Below are 23,834 nucleotides of genomic sequence, written 5' to 3'. Positions count from 1 at the left end.
ATATTCGTGAAAAAACCCACTATTTGTGCTTTGCCAAATAACGTATTTGTATTCGGGCACACCCCTACTGAGCAGCTACAAGAATGTCTCCTCTCCTTTTTAAATTTTTTAAATATAAATTTTTCTCCTTCAGTTGCAACAATGCCATCCAAAACCTGACACTGTTGTTCCTGAGAAAGAGACTAATGTGTTATATAAGAAAAAAAGATAAAAGAGAAAGCGATATGTAACGAGGGAATAATGAAACAGAATAGAAAACCTGCCTTGATGGTGCATATAGAATATCTGTGCCCGACCACAATGCATTCAATCTTGTCTGTAATTCTAGACTACAGTCTGTACATCAGAGTGAAGCATGGTCAGTGGCATTTGTTTGGATAGAAGACCTCTGCAGGAGGTTACTGAGTCAGCATCTCTCTTTGATATATTTATTGACTCTTCCGCTTTGATCTTCCTGTTCCTCACTTTTGCACTTGTTGTAATGTATTATAAAAGAGGGTGTCAGATAAATGAAAAACATCTTAATGTGTATGTAAGATGAATGAGTGATGATCTTATGTAGGACACTTTAAATTATTGACATATTCGGTAGGGTTGTTTTTCAAAGGCTTATTTAAACGGCACGACATTTTAACCATTAGATAACAAATGGGAATGACAAAAGCAATGTAGAAAGAGTTGAACGGGCTGAGATGCAACAAAGCACATTCCAGGATAAGGTGATACACTACTCTTTTTTTAACAAATCCCATGAAAAGTCAAAAACAAACGATGAACTGATCTCACCAACAAGTATTATCTGTGTAGCTAAAGCCTGATATATCTTATCCCTCTGTGCCAAAGAGCTCAATTGTTGTACAAAAACATAAATGAGCCACATTGCTTCCTGACATGTTCTTTCAAGTCAATGCCACAGTCATCATCCTGATGCTGTAAATACCAAATGTGTATTAATAAATGGCTGAAAATAGTCCCCAACAAATGGACTATTTACTCACTTTGAGATTATTTTTATTGTAGATTAATCTAGAATAACTTTTTCGGTTAATTGGTTAATTGTTTGGTGTATTACATGTCAGGAAAGAGTCAGAAATGGCCATTATATTATATTTCCCAGAGCCCAAGGTGATGTCTCCAAATTGCTTATTTCTTGTCTGACCAACACTCCAAAGCTCAGAGACATTCCATTTAGAATCATATAAAAGTGACTTATTACTTGAATTATTACAATTGTGGTAAAATTATTGTTGTTTTTCCTTATGATCATATAATCAATTCACTGACTAGTTATTTCAGCACAACTAAAAACAACAGTCCCCAGCTGCTTAAGGAATAGCCTTTTTCTTTTAAATATTTACCCCTGAAGGAACAGATGGGCTTGGGCTGAGTTAGGAAATGTATTGAGAAATGGATTAACACATTGTTGGTTTTGGCCTTTTCACAGGATTTCTTGACAGTAACAGAAATACAGAGTAACACCAGTCTTATTATCTAACCGTCTTTAGTTTTTTTTCATAAAAAACATGGAATGCACCTTAATGTGAATTCACTCAAAGTGACCACATTTAATCTGTGTACTTTTAGAACACACTCATACCGAGTAATAGGAAATGAAATATGAAAAAGGCATGTAAGACTGCACAGGCAGAAAAAAAAAAAAATTTAAGGGAAACATGAGAGAGAAATATGCATCAGAATAGACGGGAGAGAAGAAAGTTGGAAGGAAATGCGCAGAGACAGAAGGAGAAAATAAGATGTTGAGAGAGGAAGAAAGAGGTTAAGAACGCTGAGTGGCGAGTAGCTCCCAGCGCCCCCGTTGTCTCGACATTCCAAAAGAGAGAGAGAGAGAGAGAGAGGGAAGAGAGGAGAAGAGAGGGGAGATGACAAGACAACTAGACACCAGCATCAAAGCGGGTCAGAGGAAACCAGGCTTGGAAACAATATCAAAGCCCTCAACAAGGGGCACCAGAGGAGAAGACAAGAGCTGGAGTGGCAACAAAGACGCAGACATATGTGTGTGTGTGTGTGTGTTTTTGTGTGTGTGTACTTTAAGCAAGTACACAAGTCTTTGCATGTCTAATAATTGCTCCTCTTTGAATCTCTGCACGTCGCACGGACGCGTGTGTCAGTGTGCATTGTGTTCACATATTTGCATGTGTGTGTGTGTATGTGTAAAATTCTGGAGCGCTGACAGAGCAAACACATCACTGCTCTCTTCTCTCTTCAATGTACAGACGAGCCCTTGGCAGCCCAACTTGTCCGAGCATCAGAAAGCGAGGCTACCAACACAGATGGTCAAAAGCGGAGATGCTGGAAAACAAAACAGTTTGTGGCGCTTCAGTGGCAGTCCGCCAAAATGCCAACAAAGCCGAGACTAAGAGGTCCAACCAACAATATGTTTAGTTAGATATGAGGATGTTAAATGGTTTGGCGGCGAGTCTGTTGAAAGCATTGGTGCAACAACAATATCAGGAGTCTTCTTTGAAATAAATCTTTACTTTTCTGCTACATTTTCTGTATTGAATTTGCAGCTATTGAACTGCACTGCTATTGTGTTGCTGTAGAGGTCATAATGAATAGCATAAGTGAACTGTATACATAACAAATTGGGAAAAGTAGATTCTGTGTCTCTTTCTCTTATCTTCTCCCTGTACTGTTCAGTTGTTTGAACACAAAATTAAACAGTAATTGAAAATGTTACCTCTTTCATGTGTGACTGAAACGTAGCATTTCCTCATTGCACAAGAATAAGGTTTAACTGGAAAATAACCAGATGGTCGGTGAATGCAAGGATTGCTACTATAATCCCTCCTCTCTGTTTTCATCTCTCAGAGAGCTCCCTGCTCACACCTCAACATGGATGAAATTGCTTCACCTCTCCCTGTAAATAGTTGAACTGACTTAAGGCTCAGGACCTTTGAGAGCCAGTGGTTGCAATGAGAAAAACACTCTTTTCCTCTCTCTCTCTCTGTCTGTACTCTGCCTCTCTCACCTCATCTGTGTCATTCATCATTTTTGCTTTTCTTTCTCTTATAGTGTTAATTATAAATGTTTTTTAGTGTTAATTAATAATTTTATGTATTGATAACATTTAAAAAGCAATTTTAAATTGATTCATTAAACTAGGATTTAACTAAACCCCTCCTCCAAACAGCGACTGACCAATCATAGCTTAGCAACCGTAAACACACATGGCAGGTCTGTCACGTTTTGGATTTCTCCGCATCCCAAATCACAGATACAGAGGACCTCTGATGACAAGGATGAGCCACTGAGTGCATATAAAGCCAGTGCATCCCAACAGAGTATTTCAACAGCTCTTCTAAGTGCTTCTAAATACAAAAAATGACTCTAAAGAAAAACATATCAAGGAGGAGGGCAGAGCAAAATGGATTGGGCGCACAGGATTACCGGTCACGACTGAAGATGAGGACTTAATTCTAATGATGGAGGCAGTAGAGTATAATTATTCAGTGAGAGTAGGCTTAATGCTCATTGGTGTTGTTATTGTTTGAGAAAAAGTGCACACTTTTACAAAAAAAGCAAGGCTGTATTCTTGAAGGAAAAAAATAGGGAGTGTTGCAAAGGGTCAGGAAACAAGTGCTGGTTGAAATAAAAAAAAGCAGGTGCTCTTTGAGAATAGGACACGTAGTCAAATAAGAATAAAAAAGCAATGATTGTCCAGCTTACTGTTAATGGAAGTCCATGGTGTTGAAGGGTCAAGTCTAAAAAGCATCTGAGGCACTCTGATAGTGAGTTAAAAATCCTTTATTAATACATGGATGTAAAGGCCATATTCTTGTTTCCTTTGTATGAGAATTGATTTTATTTGTATTTGATTTGAAGATAAATAAAGACATGTTTTATATCACAACAGTTAAACTGTGTCTGTATTGCACGTTCAAACCTTAACCATAGTAACAGGTAAACAGATGTTTCCTCCAGAAGTCTATAATCAGTTTGTAGAGCAATCTGTTTACCTGCCAACACTCCTGATTTTTGCGGGAGTGTCCCTATTTTTAACCCTTTCTCCCGCTGTGCTCCCATTACTCCCGTTAATCTCCCAATTTCATAGTTTGTTCCTTTTTCGTTATCACAACCTGTTTCTGGCACTGTGCAGCGTGTGTGCGCAGCTGCTCTCCGCGCAGGCAGTCTTTCATCCTGTCCTCTGTCCTCTGCTGCTGATGTGATTCACTGCCTGCAGGTATCGCTGGTATAGAGAGAGGAGGTACTGGTTTATCTCAGCCAGTAACTAAGTTTACAAGAATTTGCCAAATGTTAAGATATGTGGCAAACTCAGATAAACAGTCGAGCTCCATACAGACAGCTTTCGTTTGTGGTGCACTGTGGTTGTGTAAAACTTACCGAGAGTGGATGGGAAACTGTGGGCGAAGCAGTTAAAAATATTGCAATGGTTTTGTTGCACTTGCAGTAACAAGTGTATCGTCACCTTGAGTGCCCCCCCAATTTCCTCAAGTTTACACTCAAGCAACCCCAGTCAACGTTCTGAGGTTCCCTTATCCTAAAAGCGTTTTTTACTTGTAATGTTAAAAGCAAAAACATGATTTTTTAAGTAAGACACCAAACAAGGTACATATACATTCTGTATGATCACCCTGATCATACATTTTTCCTTATCATACTTATAATATTATACTATAGCTCTACAATGCAATGCAGTTTATTTTTTTTCTACATGGATCATCAGCTGGAGAGGATGCTGACTTTTTACCTGGGACATGCAGCTTCAGCCTCAGTCTTTTGGTCCAATATCATGTATGTAAAACATATTTAAGATCCCTTTTGTATGATTGTCATTTTAACATGAGATAGCTGGAAAGAAAAAAAAAAAACAACTCATGGAGCTAACGTTATCTTAATTAGCTACAGCTGATAAAATCTGCTAGTTTCAGCTGACAAATTGATGGTCAAAATGTGCCACTGTTATCATTGTAAACTGCATATGTGCCACCAAGCAAGAATGGAAAGGCTTGATAGTCAGAGCAACAGTAACAGACGGGATGAGGCTTAATTGAACTAATGGTTCTGTTTCTTAAAATTATGTATAAAGGATGAAATAATGAAATAAAATAAACTAAAACTGACTTTTGCTTGTTCCCTTTTCTTGTGTGTTGTGTGTTTGTCTTATTCCATGTCATAAATCATTTGTCTCTTTACAGTCTGCATTTCATGATCACTGTTATTCAATGATGTGTGTACGCACTGTGTTGTGCCATTAAATGAAAACTAACCCGCAAAGAGGCAACAGGAGGTCTCACTGGCCATCTTTCATGTGTTGGGAGATGTCTGGCCAATGAGAACCACTGCTTCCTCTTGTCGAGGTTAAACAATTAAAAAAACTCAAAATGTCACATTAGTAAATTAAATAATGAAAATTAAAATGTAACAGGCATTAATTAATTCCGCAGTCCCACTACAAAATTAGATTATTAACTCATGTATTTAAAAACAAAGTATTAAAGACATATTATAATAAACTGGCAAATTTAATTAACTTTTTTAACAAATGACAACTAGATGATCAATTTATAATTGCCTTTTTAACATTTATCAGTTGTTAGGTGCTATAATTAAACCTTGAAAAAGTCTAATATTCTGGTGGCACACTCCAGACTCCATATTCAGTACCATTAGTAGGTCTGTTCCCCTCACTAGATATGTCTCTGTGATCACACCATGTACTTTTATACATTTTGTTGAATTCCGCTGTTGAAATGTATGCATGCGTATGCCTCTGCATTGTCGTGGGGTGTTAATGTGCATGCGGTTCCTTCAATGCTAAGATGCATCCAGTATCTTGTCTTGAGTGACAGTTCAGGAAAAGCTAATTTCTCCCATTAGTAGGATGAGAGGAGTAAATATGGCGGGGTGTGTGGCAGGGAGCTTAGGTTGAAAGAAGAGAGGGACAATAGAGAGGTAGAGAAATGTACATTGGAGATGACAAAAGAGCAACAGGGAGTTAGAGAAAAGATATGAGACTGAAGAAGAGCAGGTTGTGGCTTGGGGGTTTGAGGTGTGAAAGCGAAGTAGACCATAGATAGGTAAGTGAGGGAGAGAGAACAAATTGAATGGGAGGAAGAAAAAGTGGAAGAGATACTGGAAGAGACAGATAGGATAGTAGTAAAGACGACGGCACTTAAGGATGAGAGTGAAAGAGAGAGAGGGACAGACAGTGAAAAAGGGAGAGTAAATTGACTGCCGTGTGTCACATGGAAACAGTCTCTAATTGGCCAATCAGCCGACCCCAGATTGAGCCTGCCGTTTTCTCTGACACTGCGGGAGCACCTGGACCTCACTGACAGGCACACACCAGCACACACACATTCATGCACATACACATCTTCAAACATAACACCTGCCACCATTACCATCTCTTCATCTTCTCACTCCATTTCTGACATATACTTTTAAGAAAAATCTCTGACAGCAGGGAGCTGACAAAGAGCGAGAAGGGGAGAGGGATGGAGAGACAGTGAAAGGGAAAACGAGAGAAAACTTCTTTTTTTTTTTTCATTTTTTAAGACTAAGAGTGAGTAACACTCTTCAGTTGCTACTAGTAGCAAGGTAACCTGCCCATGTAGGAAATAAATATAGAACATATAACATTTCAAATAATAATTTACATGAAAGGTCTCATGATTTCTCCGTAGGAAACTGACGTGACAGCAGAAATTTCATCTCAAGTTCAGTGTAATACTGTAAGCTATTAAGGTAATTTAGTCACGTTGTTGAGAATTCAAAGTTATGCATATTAAATTAAATGTCATCTTTCACCACTATATATATGACACAGTGTTGAACATGTAGGTTCAACCAGGATGGAGTGCACTAAAATCTTCAGTGTTTAAAGCTGTATATGACTTTTTTCACCTCTTGGGAGCAGCAGAGTTAGCTGTAAACACAACACACCTCATGAAGTTGATGGGGTGAACCTTACAAATCTAGCAGACACGGAACAACATTAGCATTTATTGTTGTGTTTCTTACAGCCTGGTAAAAAGAATTCCAATATTCACTCCCCTTTTAGAGGGAAATATCTGTCTCTTTAGCTGATAAATGCTCCATTATGCTAGTCATTAACTTTGTTTGCCATTTGGTGCGGGGAAGGTAGCGTACAGTCGATTTCTTTCACTAAAAACAGCTGCCTGAAATAAACCAAACTGTAGGTTGCAGACTATGATGTTATGGGAAAGGCTCAGTATAAGATCCAGGTTACAGGCCCTGTTGGTTGGTTGTAGTGTAACTGTGAGTCACGCAGATAATATTTAACTGCCGATATTAAGAAAAAAGCCTTCACGCTAAACTCAAAGTGGTCTTTATTGTCTGCAAACCCAACACAACATTTACCAGCCAATGAGCTAGATTTTTTTCAGGAGTTGGTGGAGATCAAAACAGACCTTAGAGGAGGATAAATATTAGACTTAAAGGACTGGTGTGTAAGATTTAGAGCCATAGAGGTGAGGTCCCAAGTGTGTAGGAGAACCTATTATGGCTGTGAAAAATGTATAAGTCCCCCTCTAAAGCCAGTGCTTGGTTTGTCGGTTCTGGGCAACTGTAGAAACATGGCAGTCCAAGATGGTGAGCTCTATATCTCTTTATAGATAAAGAGCTCATTCTAAGGTAATGAAAACACAACAATTCTGATTTTCATGGTATTTATACACTTATTAAAACATACTTATGAATATTATATTTCATTTCTCCCAAGTCCATTCCGCTAAATTTACACACTTTGTCAATTTGTCAGGCGGCCATGAAATTATTGCTAATGTTGCAAAGTGTCTTCTAGATGGATAATAGGCAATCGTTTGCTAACATTGTCCGCCATGACAATTTTATAAGTTGATGTGATGTCAATGTTGCGTTTTTGGCTTGTTTTAGAATGAATTCAGCTTTTGATTGCCATTTCAATGCCATTTTTTTTAATTCTAACTGTCAACTAATCCACGTGAAATCTTCTTTAAAGGCATAAATCCTCCTAGTCCATGGTTTTGGTTATGTTTTTCTTCTTCTGTTGCATTTCCTATGAAGTAGCTGCTAATCGTGAGTTTGCTACCACCTCTGGTCGATACATGTCATTTTGAACGCAACTCTGTGATCTGTTTTATTATAATGCACTCCCCATTACCAATAGTACAGATGAATATCACCGAAATCTTGAGGATTAAACTTAAATCAAACCTTAAAAGCACCCTTAATTTTGTTGTAGCAACCAATTACACCCCCAAATTCCAAACGTTCCTTCAAGCTCATTACTGATGTTCAAAGTTTCATTATTTCATGCACAGTTTCACTATTTATGTTTGAAATAGCACATGGCATTTTTTCTACAGGTTTAAATAATTCAAAAGTCACGAGCTAGTATGTTTGACATATGCTGTAACTGGCAAAAACATCACAGACACCCTGGCTGTTATCTTTGTGCAGCTCAAAAACATGTCCAAAATAGCTTCACTTGTTTACTTGAGGAATACATGACACTATGCTGGAGCTGTAGTAGAACATGAAGGATCCTCAACTAGACAAGAGAGAACCATTGTAGTAAGGTTGTTTGATTTTTTTGCTATTGGGAACACACACACACACACACACACACACACACACACACACCAAGGGTTGATTTGAATGAGGCAGTACAAGCAGACTCAGGGTTGCTGTGATCTCTGGATAAATGGCCTCTAGTATTACTCTGAATGTATGAATACACACACACACACACACACACACACACACACGCACACACACATATCTACAAAGGTTGAGGAATAATTCTAAAATATGAAGCATAAGCAGGGATGCATGCTCCTTCCTGCCTTCACACAAGCACAGACACAAACAGTCACACAAACACACACACACACACACACACATACACCAAAGGGAGATGAATTACTTAGTGGATGGGATCTGACGTAACCCATAGTGGAAGTAGGTCACATGGGGGAAGACAGGTCATCAGGGAAATAACACTGCAGTTGCACTACCTTTCTCTCTGTCTGCATCCCTCTCTCAGTATCAGTGTCTTTTTTTCCTTCATCCTCTGTGTTGCCTTATTTCTCTCTCTCTATCTCTCTCTCTCTCTCATCACTATTCTGTCTCAATTATTTTGTCAGCAGGACTACAAAACAGCAATAATCATGCTAAAGTTGTATTTAAAACGAAAGATTTCAAGAGAAACAACAACGGTTTAAAGATGCAATTGCCTTTCAAAAATTGATCATTTCATGCCAGCTGGTGAGCTGAACTCCTGCTTGGTGTGAATTCTCTCCTTCGTTTTATGTCTCTGGGTGTAAATACATATTTAGCTAATTCATACATGCAGTCTAGGTCGAAGAGTGAAACCAGAACTCCTGGGCTCTGTTCCAGAAGTAAGAAAACCTCATTCAAAACCACATTAACATTTGTAATAACACAAATTACAATAAACTCAGTTCTAGAATATAATCATGCTCAACATAAAGTGTGTGGTACATTTGAAAAAAAAAGATCATTATGAATCAAGAATCCCTTAAAATGCCATTAATTACTCCCTAATTTACCCCTGAAAACATAACAAGGATTAAGCAGTTTAGTGTAGTTTGGGAAAATTCAGGGTTGTTTCACGGGTTTTAGTCCATTTTAAGGTGTTTTCGAAAACCACCCCTGAATTTCCCCCTTAAAAAGAACATTAATGCATTATAAGGTATAAATTAAGGGATAATATTAATGGTTTTTAAGGGGTAAAAAACCCTTAAAATGGACAACAAACCAAATACAAATAATCCATTAAAAATACCTTAATTTTCTCCCCCCACACCAATTAATTAATAATTATACCCCATTAATAAATACCTTAATTCCATCATTATTAATGGGTAAATTCTGGGAATCTTAAGGTAAGAAATTAAAGGATTCAGTTTCATAGTGTATTGTTGTCTATTTAAAGGAATGGTTTGGAAATATGCTTATTTGCATGAATAATTGGAGTCTAAGCTGGTTGACTAATTGTCTAATTCTAAGCAGATTGTCAAACATCTTTAATGTATCTGTTATAAACAAACTTTATGCACACAATTTCCCACAAGCTTAAGACTTTCACGGGTTAATGAAACTAGCTGAGTGGTACAGCTAGTTCAGACATGGCTGCAACAATACTGGGATACATTTTTAGACACCAGAGATTATAGCTAAACAATTTGAAAAATGACCTTAGAGGAAAGAAACCAACAATTAAGATGACATACACGTGCTGGTAAATCTTCATTGGACTTTTTTAAAAAAAAGTGTTAATAAATTAATTTTTATTTTTCAATTCATAAAGGGTTCAAATTCTAATATAATAAGATACTCATAAACCTTAGAACACGGACGTCACATTCAGATTTTGTGTTTTGGTTTCTTCATAACAAACATGACTCTTTTGCTCTTTCCTTCCCTCTCAGTCTCTCTTTTTTATGCCATTTCTCTCAGTTAAAAGACAGGTACACTCTGAACCTGCATCAGATTCCATCCTCATTATTCTGTCTTTTCAATATATTTTGGTATAATTTCCATGAGGCCGTGCATAAAGTCATAACACAACAAAAAAGGTCTCCAATTCCAACCAACACACATACACGCATACACTAGTGTGACTATCTGTATGCATGCAGTAATTAAGCCATCTGGATATCAAACTAGCTAGCTTAGCCTCGGGGTAGAATGACAGCAGTGGTGTGGTGCATGTGTGTGCATGTGCTGTTTGTGTGTATGTGTATGTGTCTATATGATGTGGCATAAGGCCAAGCTACTGGCTGAGGCAGTGAGATTCTGTCTTTAGTCTCTATCACTCTGCACTAATCCAATTGTCCAAAGAGAGAGAGAAATAGAGAGATGGAGAGAGGGGGGCAGGGGAAGGGGGGATGAGAGAGAGAGAGAGAGAGAGAGAGAGAGAGAGAGAGTCGGTGAGGGAGAGCATTTTGCAATTGGCTGTTCTCCAATTCTAAATGGCAAGCTGGATGGGGATATCTATTAGAGGGTGAGAGCACAGCAAACACACCCAACCACCCCCAAACACACAGACTCATGCAAACACACACACACACACACACACACACATGCAAAGATCCACACTAACACAGCCACAAGCTCCACACCGCAGGCACATAAACAAGCACTCATTCAGACACACATTATGGTCACAACATGACTGTAATGTGAACATATCAACATATCACATATAAACATATCAGAAGTCCCGGCTTCATAAAATCAGAAAGTGCAAAAAAAACCTGTAGACGCATAAACCGAGATGCAATTAGAATGACAAAATGACTCAGTCTCTCTACTGTCTGTCTCTCTCTCTCTACAGCTCTTCAGCAGGGCTTGTTGATGGTGTGGCAGTATCTTGAGGTCTGAGTGTTATTGTGAAAGCGGATCCCCTATTGTTGGAAGATAGGTCCCACAGTGCCATCTGCTGGGCAAATCCTTCCTACTGGCTTCATAACAATCAAAAACACCCATAAAGGAACATCACATGATTCATTCTATTAAGTTGTGCATGGGTGTGTTCACTGTAAAATTGGTTGCATGTGTTACTTTGTATAATAAAAAATATCTCCTGATCAAACCAACAAGTCAATTTATTGGCACAGTTTATCCATAGTTAACTTATTTTTATAGGAAATATTTAATTATGCCAATAATTGAGTTTCACACACAACTTGTGAACATGAGTTTTTTTTTTCACAGCAGACATTTTGACTTGTCAAACACAGGTGTAACTAATAACATTGTTAAGTGCACTGCATTAATTGCAGGGACTGAGCAATCGTTAATGTTATTTGTTCCACCTTTGCTTCTCCTGCCATGACAAGGCAAAATGTCTGTTGTGGGAAGGGCCTATGAGTCTGATTCATTTGGGAATGAAAAAAAAAAAGCTCTGATGCTGGCAGGCCATACCATTAAGGACACAGAGGTCATGTACTAAGTGTTTTTTTTCTGGGAATTTGAGGGTTTTAAGTGGGAGTTTATGTTCTACAGCTACACAGTTATACATGGTGGGTATTTTATAGGCTTATTTTATAGGATTTCACAATTTTTCAGACTTAATATAGCCCTATTTCAATTTGACCGCTTTTAGGGAATTTCTGGAATTTTATTCATGCGGAGAAGTCTTTCAGACAGCATATAGACCATCATACTGGCAAATAAAATATATAAACTTAGTTGTTAATACCCTGGGGTTTGGTCCAAAGAGGTCGCAAGAAAAATTTGAGGGTGTCACAAGATGATTTAAAGTAGGCTATAAGTTAAAAAGTCAGTATTGAGGTCAAGCTTGCAGTTAGCCTGGACTTTGTTTGCCTGGAGTTGAGTTTCTCAGCCTGCACTTCCCTTCAAGCTAAGTATAAATCCTCCCTCAGAAAGATTGCCAAAATGAAGGAGTGGGCCATTCAGAACAAGAGAGCCCCTATAATACGTGACCATCATGATGTCAGTGGGCATGATAGATAGATAGATAGATAGATAGATAGATAGATAGATAGATAGATAGATAGATATCCAATAGTCAGCTGGGTTGCCTGTATAAAAATCCTTTACATTAAACTCTTTATTCAGCAAGGTATAAGACATATAAGGCTTTCCATCATGGCAGTTTTTTCACAGTGACTTGTTGTGATACACACTTCTGAGTTCTGTTTATATTACAGGCTTGCCAATATCCTGTTTCCCTAACACTATGTGTGCACTCTAAGGGTCACTGTGGTGTGTCTGACTTCAGATGAGAGCTGACTTCATGTCAGCAGACCCAATAACTCCGTATTACACAAGCCTTCACCTTCTTAATTTCCTGTCATAATAACAATCAACAAACACATTTCAGAGGCAAAGGCAATGAAGTAGAAGATTTTCAAGGTTTGACTGAAACAAGCAAAAATAAATTTGCAATACTATCTGAAGTGTGACTTTATACTTGTGTCACAGTGATGATATTAAGAAAACAATTAGCAAAATAATGATTAAGGAGGAATCAGACAGTGACAAGGGGAGATGAGGTGGAGAAGAGCATTTCAAATTCTAAGTCTGTGGGGACATGGGGCTGTGATATGAACTGAGAATGCTGCTGGGACTGAGATGTGTTTGTGTGTGAAGTAGAATATTTATAAGTGTGTGTGCATGTGTGTCTCAAACAGACAGATGGACAGACAGAAATAGCCAGACGATGAGAGTGAGATATTGAGGTATATCAGGGGGAGAGAGAAGATGGAAGAGAGCAGGTTTCAGAATGAAAATGAGTGAAAAGCGAGCGAGACTGACAAACAATTTAATGGTGGATTTGCTAAAACAATAATAAGCTGGGGTTCATATTTCAACAGCATATCAATGCCACTGTTGTATTTGTGTAAAATTAATTATCTGAGTGGTAATAAATGAGCACCACCGGATCTTTCACCCAGTGTTTTTTCTATTACACACACCATTACCCTACGCCAAAGACATTTCTTGTTGCTAAAGATCATCCATCATGTATTGCCAATCTAATCTTGGAATGCACATACACACACATTTGGTAAAATACATCCCACCATTGCTGCTTTATGAAATACATGAAGGATTTAACATTTCTGATATGCTACCCAGGTTTATATTGCCAACTCTTAACTTAGGGCCTAGTTAAAGCAATAGTTTATACATTTTTATATAGGTATATTTGGGGAAATAAGCTTATTCCCTTTCTTGTCAAGAGTTAGATGAGAAGATTGATACCACGTGTGCGGTAAATATGAAGCTACAGCAGGCAGCCAGCTAGCTTAGCTTAGCATTAAGACTGGAAACAAAGGGGAGACAGCGAGCTTAGCAAACACATGTAATAAGTGAGCGTCAGAGGTGCTGGGAGGCAGATTTTCTTACCTTCTTACAGAGTCAGTCCAGCTTTTTCCTGTTGCTTTAAATCTTTATGCTAAACTAAGCTAGCTAGCTGCTGGTTGTAGCTTCACAGCTCATAGATATCCATCAGCAGTGTAAAGCTCACTACTGTTCTGCTAGAGGAACATGAGGCTAAGCTAATGTAGCATCTAGCATGCTTCGGTTTCCTTCAGTGACACGAGGCCAGTGCTTGTTGTTTATCGAGGCTTGGCCTCTTTAATAATGAAGACAAATGAGCTCATTATTAAGTGTTTGCATGTGTGTGTGAGTAAGTGTGTGTGTTTGCATGTGTACAAGCATGTGTGTATGTCTACGTGCGTGTCTGTAAGTCTATGTGGTCTTGTTTTGAAAGTGTGTTAATGTGATTGTTTGTGTGTGTGTATGCAAATTTTAACCTTTACCTTGTTAAAGCTCTGTCTCATGAGGTTAATTGCTTCATTTAGCCTGAGTTGTTATTTTTCCTTCTTTTAAATGCAACTCAATATTCTATTTTCTGTGTATGTGTGTGTGTGTATGTGTGTGTTCCTGTTCATGAGTGTATCACCCCAAGATAAGCTCCCATGATCACCAGCAGAGTGAGTGAGGGGAGGAGTGAGGATCATTTTCCACTTTCTATTTAATTGTATTATCAGTCCATATGGTTGTGTTGTACAATATCATGCTTATGATTTCTCATCATGTGCAGCTAATATCAGATGCTGTTCATTTGCCAGGCATATTTACCGTAAGTGTGATGCTTTCATGGATGAGAGAGACAGTGAGACAGAGAATCCCTACTCTGACACTAAGTGAACACCTAAATGCATTTTAATCTAAATAGATAATTTGGTAATAAATTCATAATTAATAGTTATTAGCAGAGTCATGTATGTGAATTGTGGCATAATGAGGCTTGGGGGAACATTTACCTAGAAACCACACAAATGCTTTTGACTTTGCATTTGAAGGGTGCTGCAGTACCGATGCTGGACATTAGGGGGTGATAAGAGATAGGGGGGCAAATTGAAGCACTTACTGAGGAAAACATATTGTACACTGAATGAAATAGAAAGTCTAAATGAAATAAGTAATTATATCAATTCAGACATAGCCTGTTATGAATCCCTCCACTTTATTTATCATCCACTGGTCACAAGGATACCGTACAAAACCAACTTCCAACATGGAACTCCATTGGAATGTGATTATTTTTAATTATTCACATACACACATTCAATAACAAAATTAAATACAATTGTTTTATAAAATAAACATGGCAGAGGAAAAGAGACACATTAAGTGATATTAAGACATGCAGTTACAATATAAAAAATAGACATTTGTTTTCTTTTTCTGTACAAACATACATTGACACATATAAATATATAGAAGTAAAAAAGAGTGTATTTTTAAAATACAAAGGTCAAATTGTACAGTTACATTCCATGATAACAAAACAGGAGACATAGCACAATATTCAAGTGAGTTTGCCTTTTTTTTCACAGACACTGTACAATATTGTACACTGTAAAAGCAAAAAATTAGATCACACAACTATTGGTTTCTCCCTGTGGAGTCTGCTCACGTTGCTGTAAACATTACAAATGAAGAAAGGGTACAGTTTTGTTGGCAGATTTCCGTTTGAAATCATTCATTCAAGCAACTTTCGGAGAGACTGTAATAACAAATGAGCAATCTGTTCTTGGAGTGCTTGCTTTGATGCCTTTAAATCACCCCAATCACAACTTCAGTGCCGTGTTTTACTTTTCTCTGCAAGTCTCAGCACCGAGCGGAAAGAGGATATTTGGTAAAAACAAACAAGACAAGCATTACAGTGAACAAGAAATCATCATAAAGTTTATATATGTTGGCACAAAGAACAAGCATTTGCCAGAATGTGGTGAAATGTCCCTCCTCCCTGTTGCACAATGAAACCATGCTATGCCTTCTCTCTTTTTTCTCTTTAGTTCTGCCTGACGTCCTGCAGTAGTTTGTTAATCTCATGGACCAGCTCGCTAGCGTCCATGCTGGCCTCATGACGGCTCTCGCTGCGCTTGCCACCCTGGTGACCCTGATGGAAGACACCATCAAAGTCATCTTCCTCATAGTTCTCTGGGATTTCCTCCATGGCTGGCAGCCATTTGAGGTGTGGTGCCTGTCCATTGGTGGAGGTGGAAGTGGAGGTGGAGGATGAGGAAAAAGAAGATGGGGAAACATGGCTGGTCCCTACAGATCCGCTTCCTGGGTTTAGATAGTGGGTATTGGCTGCCCATGCAGCCACACCTGGGGGGTAAGCAGGACCTTTCCCACCTGGCAACAAGCCTCTCCGGTTGTCCTGAGGAGCAGCGTTGTTACTATGGTTACCAGCAATATTGCCACTACGTCCATTTCCTCTCTCAGTGGTTGATGAGGATGAGGGAGGGCCTGTTTCGGTGCACTCAGTGTACGAGTCCATATTAGGGGGGAGGAGCCGCTGGAACACACTGTTCATCTCTGTGAGGAGGGAGCCAGCCCCTCCTCCTGCTACACATGCATCACTTCCTCCCCCAGCAACAACTCCCCCCTCCCCTGCTTCTTCGTTCCCAGACTCCTTGCCAAAAGTGGAGAAACTCTTGCGCCGCTCTGAGTCAACTGAGGACTGGTCATCATCAAGTTGGGGTGGCTGGGAGGACTCCTCCCCGGGGATGTACATGTTGTTGCGGTAGTCAGAGGAGGAAGCGGGCGAGGAGAGGGGGGGCATCCAGCACTGGTCAGAGTGTCCCAGGACGCGACATTCATCCGTGCACAGTCTCATAGCTACAACAAAAAGAACACAGAGACAGTCAGGAGCAGGAACAGCTGCAGAAAACTTTTTGCTTAAGACACAACTGTACATGGAACAAAATAATACATAGACAAAAGCAGGGAATGTCTGCAAAACAAACAACTCAGATAAATCAGATGTTCAGAACTTCTTTGACAGAGACAGGCTTTGTACAAAAATGTTTGTTGCTGTGGTACAAAAAATGTCAATATATTTGAATAATACAAGTCATAGACCTTGAAAGTGTGGTAAAGGTGGGAAAGGTAGTGTTATCTCAGTTCAGCAGGAGGTCAGGGTGCTGGTTTTTGCATGGAAAAAGGGGCAGGGGTGCTGTTGAGTCAAACCATGTCTTATGCCGTTAGTCTATGAATGTACAATACCTATTTAATATTTCATACAGCAGTGCTTCAGTTTTTCATTAATATCACAGCTCAGCTTGGTAGTGGTTAGTTTTGGCCTCCTCTTCTTCTATGCTGATCTCTTCATAGTTCTGCTTGGAGGAGCAGATTGGTGGTATTTACAGCTTTAAGGCATGAATATCTGGATAGTGCCAGGTAGGAAAACAATCACTAGAACTAGATAAATAAATAAATAATTGCCAGATCCCACCCAAATGGCATTGCAGGCAGATGTTAATGTAATATTTGGCTGCTCTGCCAAGCATGTGCACATCTCCCAACTATGCGGCTGAGGCAGGGATTTGCTTGTTTAGTTCTTTTATCATATCTAGCATGAATAGCCATATTGGCACATCTAAATAGAAAAATCTAAACAAATTAAATCTATTGAAGAGAAACAGGGATAATCCTCCCTCTCGGCCCATTATCTCCTTCCCCTCCCCTTTTTTCATATTAGCATAAAAGATAGAGGAGTAAAGGCATTGAGGGAGGGAGAGAGGGGAGGAAGGAGGGGGTAGCAACACCTCCAAGTCTTTCTCAAAGGGAGAATGAGGGAGATACAGAAAGACTGTCCATGTCCGCCACCCCTCCCTTTATCCATCTTAATAAAGATAGAGAATAAATTAACAAGTACAGAAAAGAGAGAGAGAGAGAGAGAGGGAGAGATGCTGAGGAGCTCTTGGGCATATAGGAGAGAGCGAGAGAGGGACAGAGTCAGTGTGTGAGAGAGAGAGAATAACATCATTCTAAAAGCAATTACTATGAATTCTCCTCAGTTCAGACATGAAAGCGCAGCACTGTCACTCACCGGGGGGGGGGGGGGGAGAAAAAGGAGGGAGGAAAAAAAAACAGCACCCTGAGACGCATACCGATGAGTGACAGGCGACTCATCTCTGCTCCAGGGAGGATTTTACAGACACGACTCTATCTTAGGGGCAGATAACGCACACACACAACCACACACACACACACACACACACTCACAGAGTAACACAAACAGCCAGACACACTGTAACCTCTCTCAGTGTGATAACGAGCGTGGAAATGAGGGCTGTGTTGAAGAATGGGGCTGAGTACAATGGGGATTGTGTTGGCAACGGGGTGAATGGAGTGGCTGTGTAGGCAGGTGTAGAGACAAATAATGGGCTTAGGCCTGACGCTGTCCATGGTGCTGAAATTTGTCAGGCACGAGGTACATTAGAGGGCTGGGTGTGGTCTAGGGGAAGACAGCTCTGGTCAGTTTTTTTTTAAAACTTCTGTCCCAGGATCTGTGTCTGCTCATTTCTAACAAACCAGGAAGAACGGTATGTGCTTTTTTTAGTTATGTCAATTGGGTCAAAGCGGATCGATCTATGGCTTCACAACTTTTGCAAGATTAAGGGTGAGGTGCGAATGTGTGCTGAGGTGAGGTGATAGTTGAGTGTGAGGTGTTGCTGTATAGGGTGTTAGAGGTATGGGACTCTGGGCTGAGTGGAGCCAATTTAGCAAGTCATGGTGAAAAAGGTGCAAAAAAAAAAGGGAAAGTGTTGTGGGCTGAGGGACACTGCCAGAATGGTTGGGTTACATCACTGTGGCTCACCTGGGTGGAGTCGGTGGTGCATTTCAAGGTGTATCAGGTCAGAAAAGCCCTCCCCCAGCAGCAGTCTGTCCACGGGGGATTCCCTCCCCATGTCACAATCACTGTCCCCCGCCTCGCTGTCCCCACGGCCACTGTCCTTCAGGCTGAACTTGTCCATGTCTTGTAATGCATACCTGGGTGGCACAATAAACATATATAAATATATATTACAAACACATATATGTATCAATCAATCAGAAATGTTGTATCTGAAAAACAATGATGCAAGTTTACATTTAGCAAATACAAAGCTGAATGCATTCTGACTTGCAGGCTGATATAATCAATGTCATTGATTTATGAAGTCTGTATTTAGAGGACACTAATGAAGAATTAATCCATCATATAGGACTTAAGGCTGCTCATGGAATCAGTCAAACCTCTAGACAAGGCTCACCCCATAAATCTTCCATGAAGGTAGATTCCATCAATAAATCTATCACAACAGCTACTAGGAGCATCAATAAATCTATCATCTAGAAATCATAAGAGATTATTTTGATAGGAGGGGGAAATAGTGACAGCTGCACACTTCACAACCTGAGCCCAAATTTTGAAGGAGAAAAGTATAAGAAAATTGTCATGACATTCAGACAAATGAGTTGCATACTTCTGAACTGAATGACATCGGTATGATAACAACTGGAATATGAAAAAAATACATTTACACACCATCAAACCATGATCTATATGTAACTGACCAACTGACAGGAAAACTTCACAACAGGTTGTTGGAACATGTAATACACAATGAAAAACAAAAGGTTTCAAAAGTAAATAAAAGTAAATCTTTCAGGGGAGTGGGGGGGTAAATTACCTGTAGCTGCGGGAGTATTTGTTGCCACGGAAACTGGGTCTGGGCTGGTACTGGCCCTGATGGAGCATGGACAGAAGCTGTGAGACTTGCTACATCCAAAAATAACAAAACAAACAAAATAAAACAAAAGAAACAGAAAAGGGGGGGATGAATAACAGATGGGAAATTGAGGAGAAAAAAAAAGAGACAACACAGAAGACAAAATAATGGATGAGTAAACACAAAATGGATGATGAAGAGGCTGCTGAAAATGGATGAGACAAAATGGATGACATTAAAACAAAAATAAGGGTGGATGGGGGGGGCGCGGGAGGGTGAGACTAGATGAATATGGAGACATATGACTGAGGGATGAGTCGTGGTTATGATGGAGGTAATGGTGACAGGGTGCAAACAAGGTAAAGACAAAGACACATCTATAATCATCAACAGTTTTAATGAGAGTTACTTTGAACTACACGGCAGTGTTGATTAAGTCACTGTCACACATAGAGATGAGTTAATTTGCCCAAACCGCAACAGCTGTGTGAGCATGAGAGGGCTGGTGTGTGTGTGTGTGTGTGTGTGCGCGCGAGTGTGTGTGTGTCAGAGAGAGAGAAAGAGAGAGAGAGAGAGAGAGACGGAGAGAGAGAGAGAATTTGGAAAGGGGCTGAGGGACCAGTGTCTGAGAATAATTTGCTTCAATAAGTGTAAGTGTGTGACTGTGTGACTGTGTTTGTGTGTGTGTGTGTGTGTGTGTGTGTGTGTGTGTGTGTTTGCTCACCTCCACTGGTGGAGTTGCGTGTGCCAGTTCCAGGGCAAAGCTCTCTGGAATATGATTGGACGAGATGGTCACTAGGCTGTTCAGGGATTGGCGACTGTGGTGATTCTGCCGGCTCCCCATCTGGGCTCGATCCATGGGGGGCGTGGCCGAAGGTGAACGGTGGTGAGCTCTGATTGGCAGGGTGCCATTCACCGTGGGAACGAGGGTGATATCACCTTTGTGGATTTGGCGCGAAGGCTTCTTTGGATGGTGCTGGTGGGTTGATTCGGCTACCCGACAGTTGTAGGAGTGCCTGGTGTCCTTCTTCTCCCGATTACAGCGAGCAGCAAACACCACCATGATAACCAGGAGCACAGCGCAGATAGCCCCCAGGGAGATGATGATAATCAGGGATGCATCCAGGGAAGACTCCCCCTGGTCCATCACCTGCACATGGTTCTCCATGTTCTCATAAAGGGTGATTTTCAGAACTGCTTTAGCACTGAGGCTCTCGCTTCCCTGATCTCTGACCACGACCGTCAGCTCAGCGTGTTCATGGGGGAAGTTCTCCAGGCTGGCGTTGGCGTGGATTTCACATGTTCTTGGGTCAATTAAGAAGAAGCCCTCCTCATTGCCACTAACGATGGAGCAAATGAGCTCAGCGTTGACCCCTGTGTCGCGATCAGTTGCTCTGACCACAGTTACTAAGTGTCCGGCCTCTGTGAACTTTGACGCTGGAACATCAGCAGTGAAGTTCCACAGCTGGGGCACCACGATGGCTGGAGGGTTGTCATTCTCATCCAGGATGTTCAGAATAACTGTGGCGTTGCTTGTCAGTGGTGGTTTTCCTGCATCTTTAGCTTGCACAACAAAGGAGATACGACTAACATCCTCCCGATCGAATGTACGTAGTGCATAGATGGCGCCATTTGAGGGGTCAATGGTGACATAGGTGGAAATTGAGCTCCCATGAACAGAGTTCTCCAGGATGGAGTAGCTCACCTGTCCATTGGCATCCAGGTCAGGGTCAGTGGCCATGATGGAGGTCAAATATGCTCCAGGTGCATTATTCTCTGATTTAAAGATCTCATAGCGCCCCTTCTCAAAACGTGGCGGATTGTCATTTTCATCAGTTACATGCACAGTGAAATGTTTGACAGTGGAGAGACTGGGAGTGCCCCGGTCCTCTGCCACCACCGTCAGACTGAACTCTGACCTCTTCTCTCGGTCAAGAGACACGTTGGTCAGAATCATGTAGTTGTTCTCATATGTTTTCTGCAGTTTAAAATATCCCTGGCCATGAAGTTTACACTCCACCTCTCCATTCAAACCAGAGTCCAAGTCCTCCACCCTCACCAAAGCTACAAACGTGTCCAGAGGAGAAGCCTCTGATATATAGGCTGCGTCCCCGTTCCCCTGAGAGGACATGAGATTGATGCTAATGTCTGGTTTATTGTCATTCACATCTACCACTTTGACCAGGATCTTGCAGTGAGCTGGCATGGAGTTTGGACCCATGTCCTGCGCTTGCACGTCAATATCATAAGAGTTAACAGTCTCATAGTCGACGCGCCTGATGAGGGTCAAGTGACCGCTATCGGGGTTCATTTTGAATGTCTCCATTATTTTGGGGGACACGTGACTACTGAATGAGTAGACTATTTTGGCGTTCGTGCCTTCATCTGCGTCAGTGGCGTTTAAGTCAATGAGCAGAGTTCCAACAGGTGAATTTTCTGGGAGATTTATTACATATGATGACTTGTCAAATATTGGGCTGTTGTCATTTGAGTCAGCAACACTGATTTTGAGAAGGGTCGTACCAGTTCTCGGGGGAACGCCCCTATCAGAGGCCGTGTATTGAAGTTCATAACCCGAGCGCACCTCCCGATCCAGCTCCCTGAGCACCACCAACTCTGCATATTTAGCCCCGTCAGTCCTGGACTGGATGTCAATCTTGAAGAAGTTGTTAGGCTCTAAGGCATAGGTGTACAGTGAGTTCTCCCCGACGTCGGGGTCTGTGGCGCTGTCCAGGGGAATGCGCGCTCCCACGGCCGCGCTCTCAGAGATCTCAATGGGAATGACGGCGCGGGCGAACTGGGGTGCGTTGTCGTTTATGTCCAGCACTTCCACTTCGACATGAAACAGCTGCAGGTGTTCAGTGGGGAGTGTCAGCACGTCGAATTGAATAGAGCAGTTGAGATTCTTTTCGCAGAGTTTCTCACGATCAATTTTGGTCCTGATGCTGATTTCTCCGTCCTGCTCGCGCACCGTGAGGAAAGACGAGGTCCCTCTTTGCATAACTCTGAAGCGGAGAGACACTGTGCTTGGAAGTTTAGCCAGAACATCCGCGACATCTTCTTTCAAACGGGCAATGACCGTGCCAACCTTCTGCTCCTCATAAATCTGATATTTCAATGTCTTACCGGTGACGTGTTGTGTTGCCAGCGCCAAAACAGCCAGAACTTTCCACATTCTTGTCAGAAAGAATCCTTTCATTTTTCCTGGTTTCATTTTTGTGGAAGCCAAAAACAGATCCAAAAAAACAGCTCCGAAATGCAGTACAGGTCAATCCCAGTTTTAATTTAGACAACTAAATGCTGTGCTCCCTCAATCAGCAGCTGCATTGCTTTCTCCGCAGGTCGAGGAGAGAAAAAAACACATTCGGTCTTTAAACGCAAGCTTCCTTAAGTTGCCCTAATTTCCATAAAAGCATCCAGATTTGTTTTCTGAATGTCCCCCTCTGGCACACAGATCTGTTGCGCGCATCCAGTGTGAGAGAACCAGCTGAGTGACACTGAAATCTGTGCGCTTTTCTCCCTCTCCTCCCTGCGTCTGGTCTGTGCGCCGTGCGCTCTCTTTCGCTCCCTCTCTCCGTTTGAGGTGCCTCTGCACACAGACTTGCCCAAAATAACCCACCTCAAACCAACTAGTTGTACATCAGCCTCGGCCCCCTTTTCACATCCCGGGAAAGACAAACGCTTAAATCAAAAGCTGGCTGGTGGCCACTCAAACTCCAGAAGAGAGGAGAAGGAGGCGCAAGAGGGGAGGAAAAAGAGAAAGCGAGGGGGGGGGGGGGGGGATTAACAATCCCCGCCCTGTGGGATTCACTTTCCCCACTTTTCAGAGTAACGACCATGCCCCTACAATGGACAGGGGAGAAAATAAACTCAAAAAGAAAACATTCATTCAAAGAGCTCACCCTGCCGTTTTTCATTGCTATAAAACCACAGGAAGGTTTAAGACTCTCTCGCTTCTGGTCTGTTCTCCCCAGACAGCACGGAGACACAAAGAGTCTAAATTCTCATTAAGACAAGGCAGAAACATAGCCACCTCAATCATCAGCTTTGTCACCCACCACCTTTTAAGTCCTGATAGGCACACTTTTGATATATAACATATCGCCCAGCACAGCGTAACCAGCTGTCAAACTCAACTCCTATATAACTGACGCACTGGATGCCTTGGCATTAGTGTGTATACATGCCATGTGCTTAATACTGTATCTCGTCTTTTTCTGCTCTTTCAAGTGGCAGCTGACTACCCCCATCTCCCTGCACAGGCACTTTGTTGTA

General features: G+C 41.1%; 1 protein-coding gene across 2 annotated transcripts; it reads right to left on the bottom strand.

Annotated features, from left to right (window-relative positions):
• Positions 1-15,015: 15,015 nt before the first annotated feature.
• On the bottom strand, positions 15,016-23,302 carry pcdh18a (protocadherin 18a). Of its 2 annotated transcripts, none has more exons than XM_042399692.1 (4): positions 20,284-23,302; positions 19,521-19,609; positions 18,665-18,837; positions 15,016-16,680 (listed from the first exon to the last, which is right to left on the bottom strand). In XM_042399692.1, the coding sequence occupies exons 1-4, from the start codon at positions 22,771-22,773 to the stop codon at positions 15,848-15,850; spliced, it is 3,585 nt and encodes a 1,194-aa protein (XP_042255626.1). In that variant the 5' UTR covers positions 22,774-23,302; the 3' UTR covers positions 15,016-15,847. The 2 variants fall into 2 exon arrangements, with proteins under 2 accessions (XP_042255626.1, XP_042255634.1); XM_042399700.1 differs by having other exon boundaries at positions 19,521-19,576.
• Between the last annotated feature and the right edge of the window lie 532 nt (positions 23,303-23,834).

Source organism: Thunnus maccoyii, chromosome 2 (genome assembly GCF_910596095.1).
Source record: "Thunnus maccoyii chromosome 2, fThuMac1.1, whole genome shotgun sequence".
Taxonomy (NCBI): domain Eukaryota; kingdom Metazoa; phylum Chordata; class Actinopteri; order Scombriformes; family Scombridae; genus Thunnus; species Thunnus maccoyii.
The sequence above is the reverse complement of the archived record's forward strand: the minus strand, read 5'-3'. Positions and strand labels throughout refer to the sequence as shown.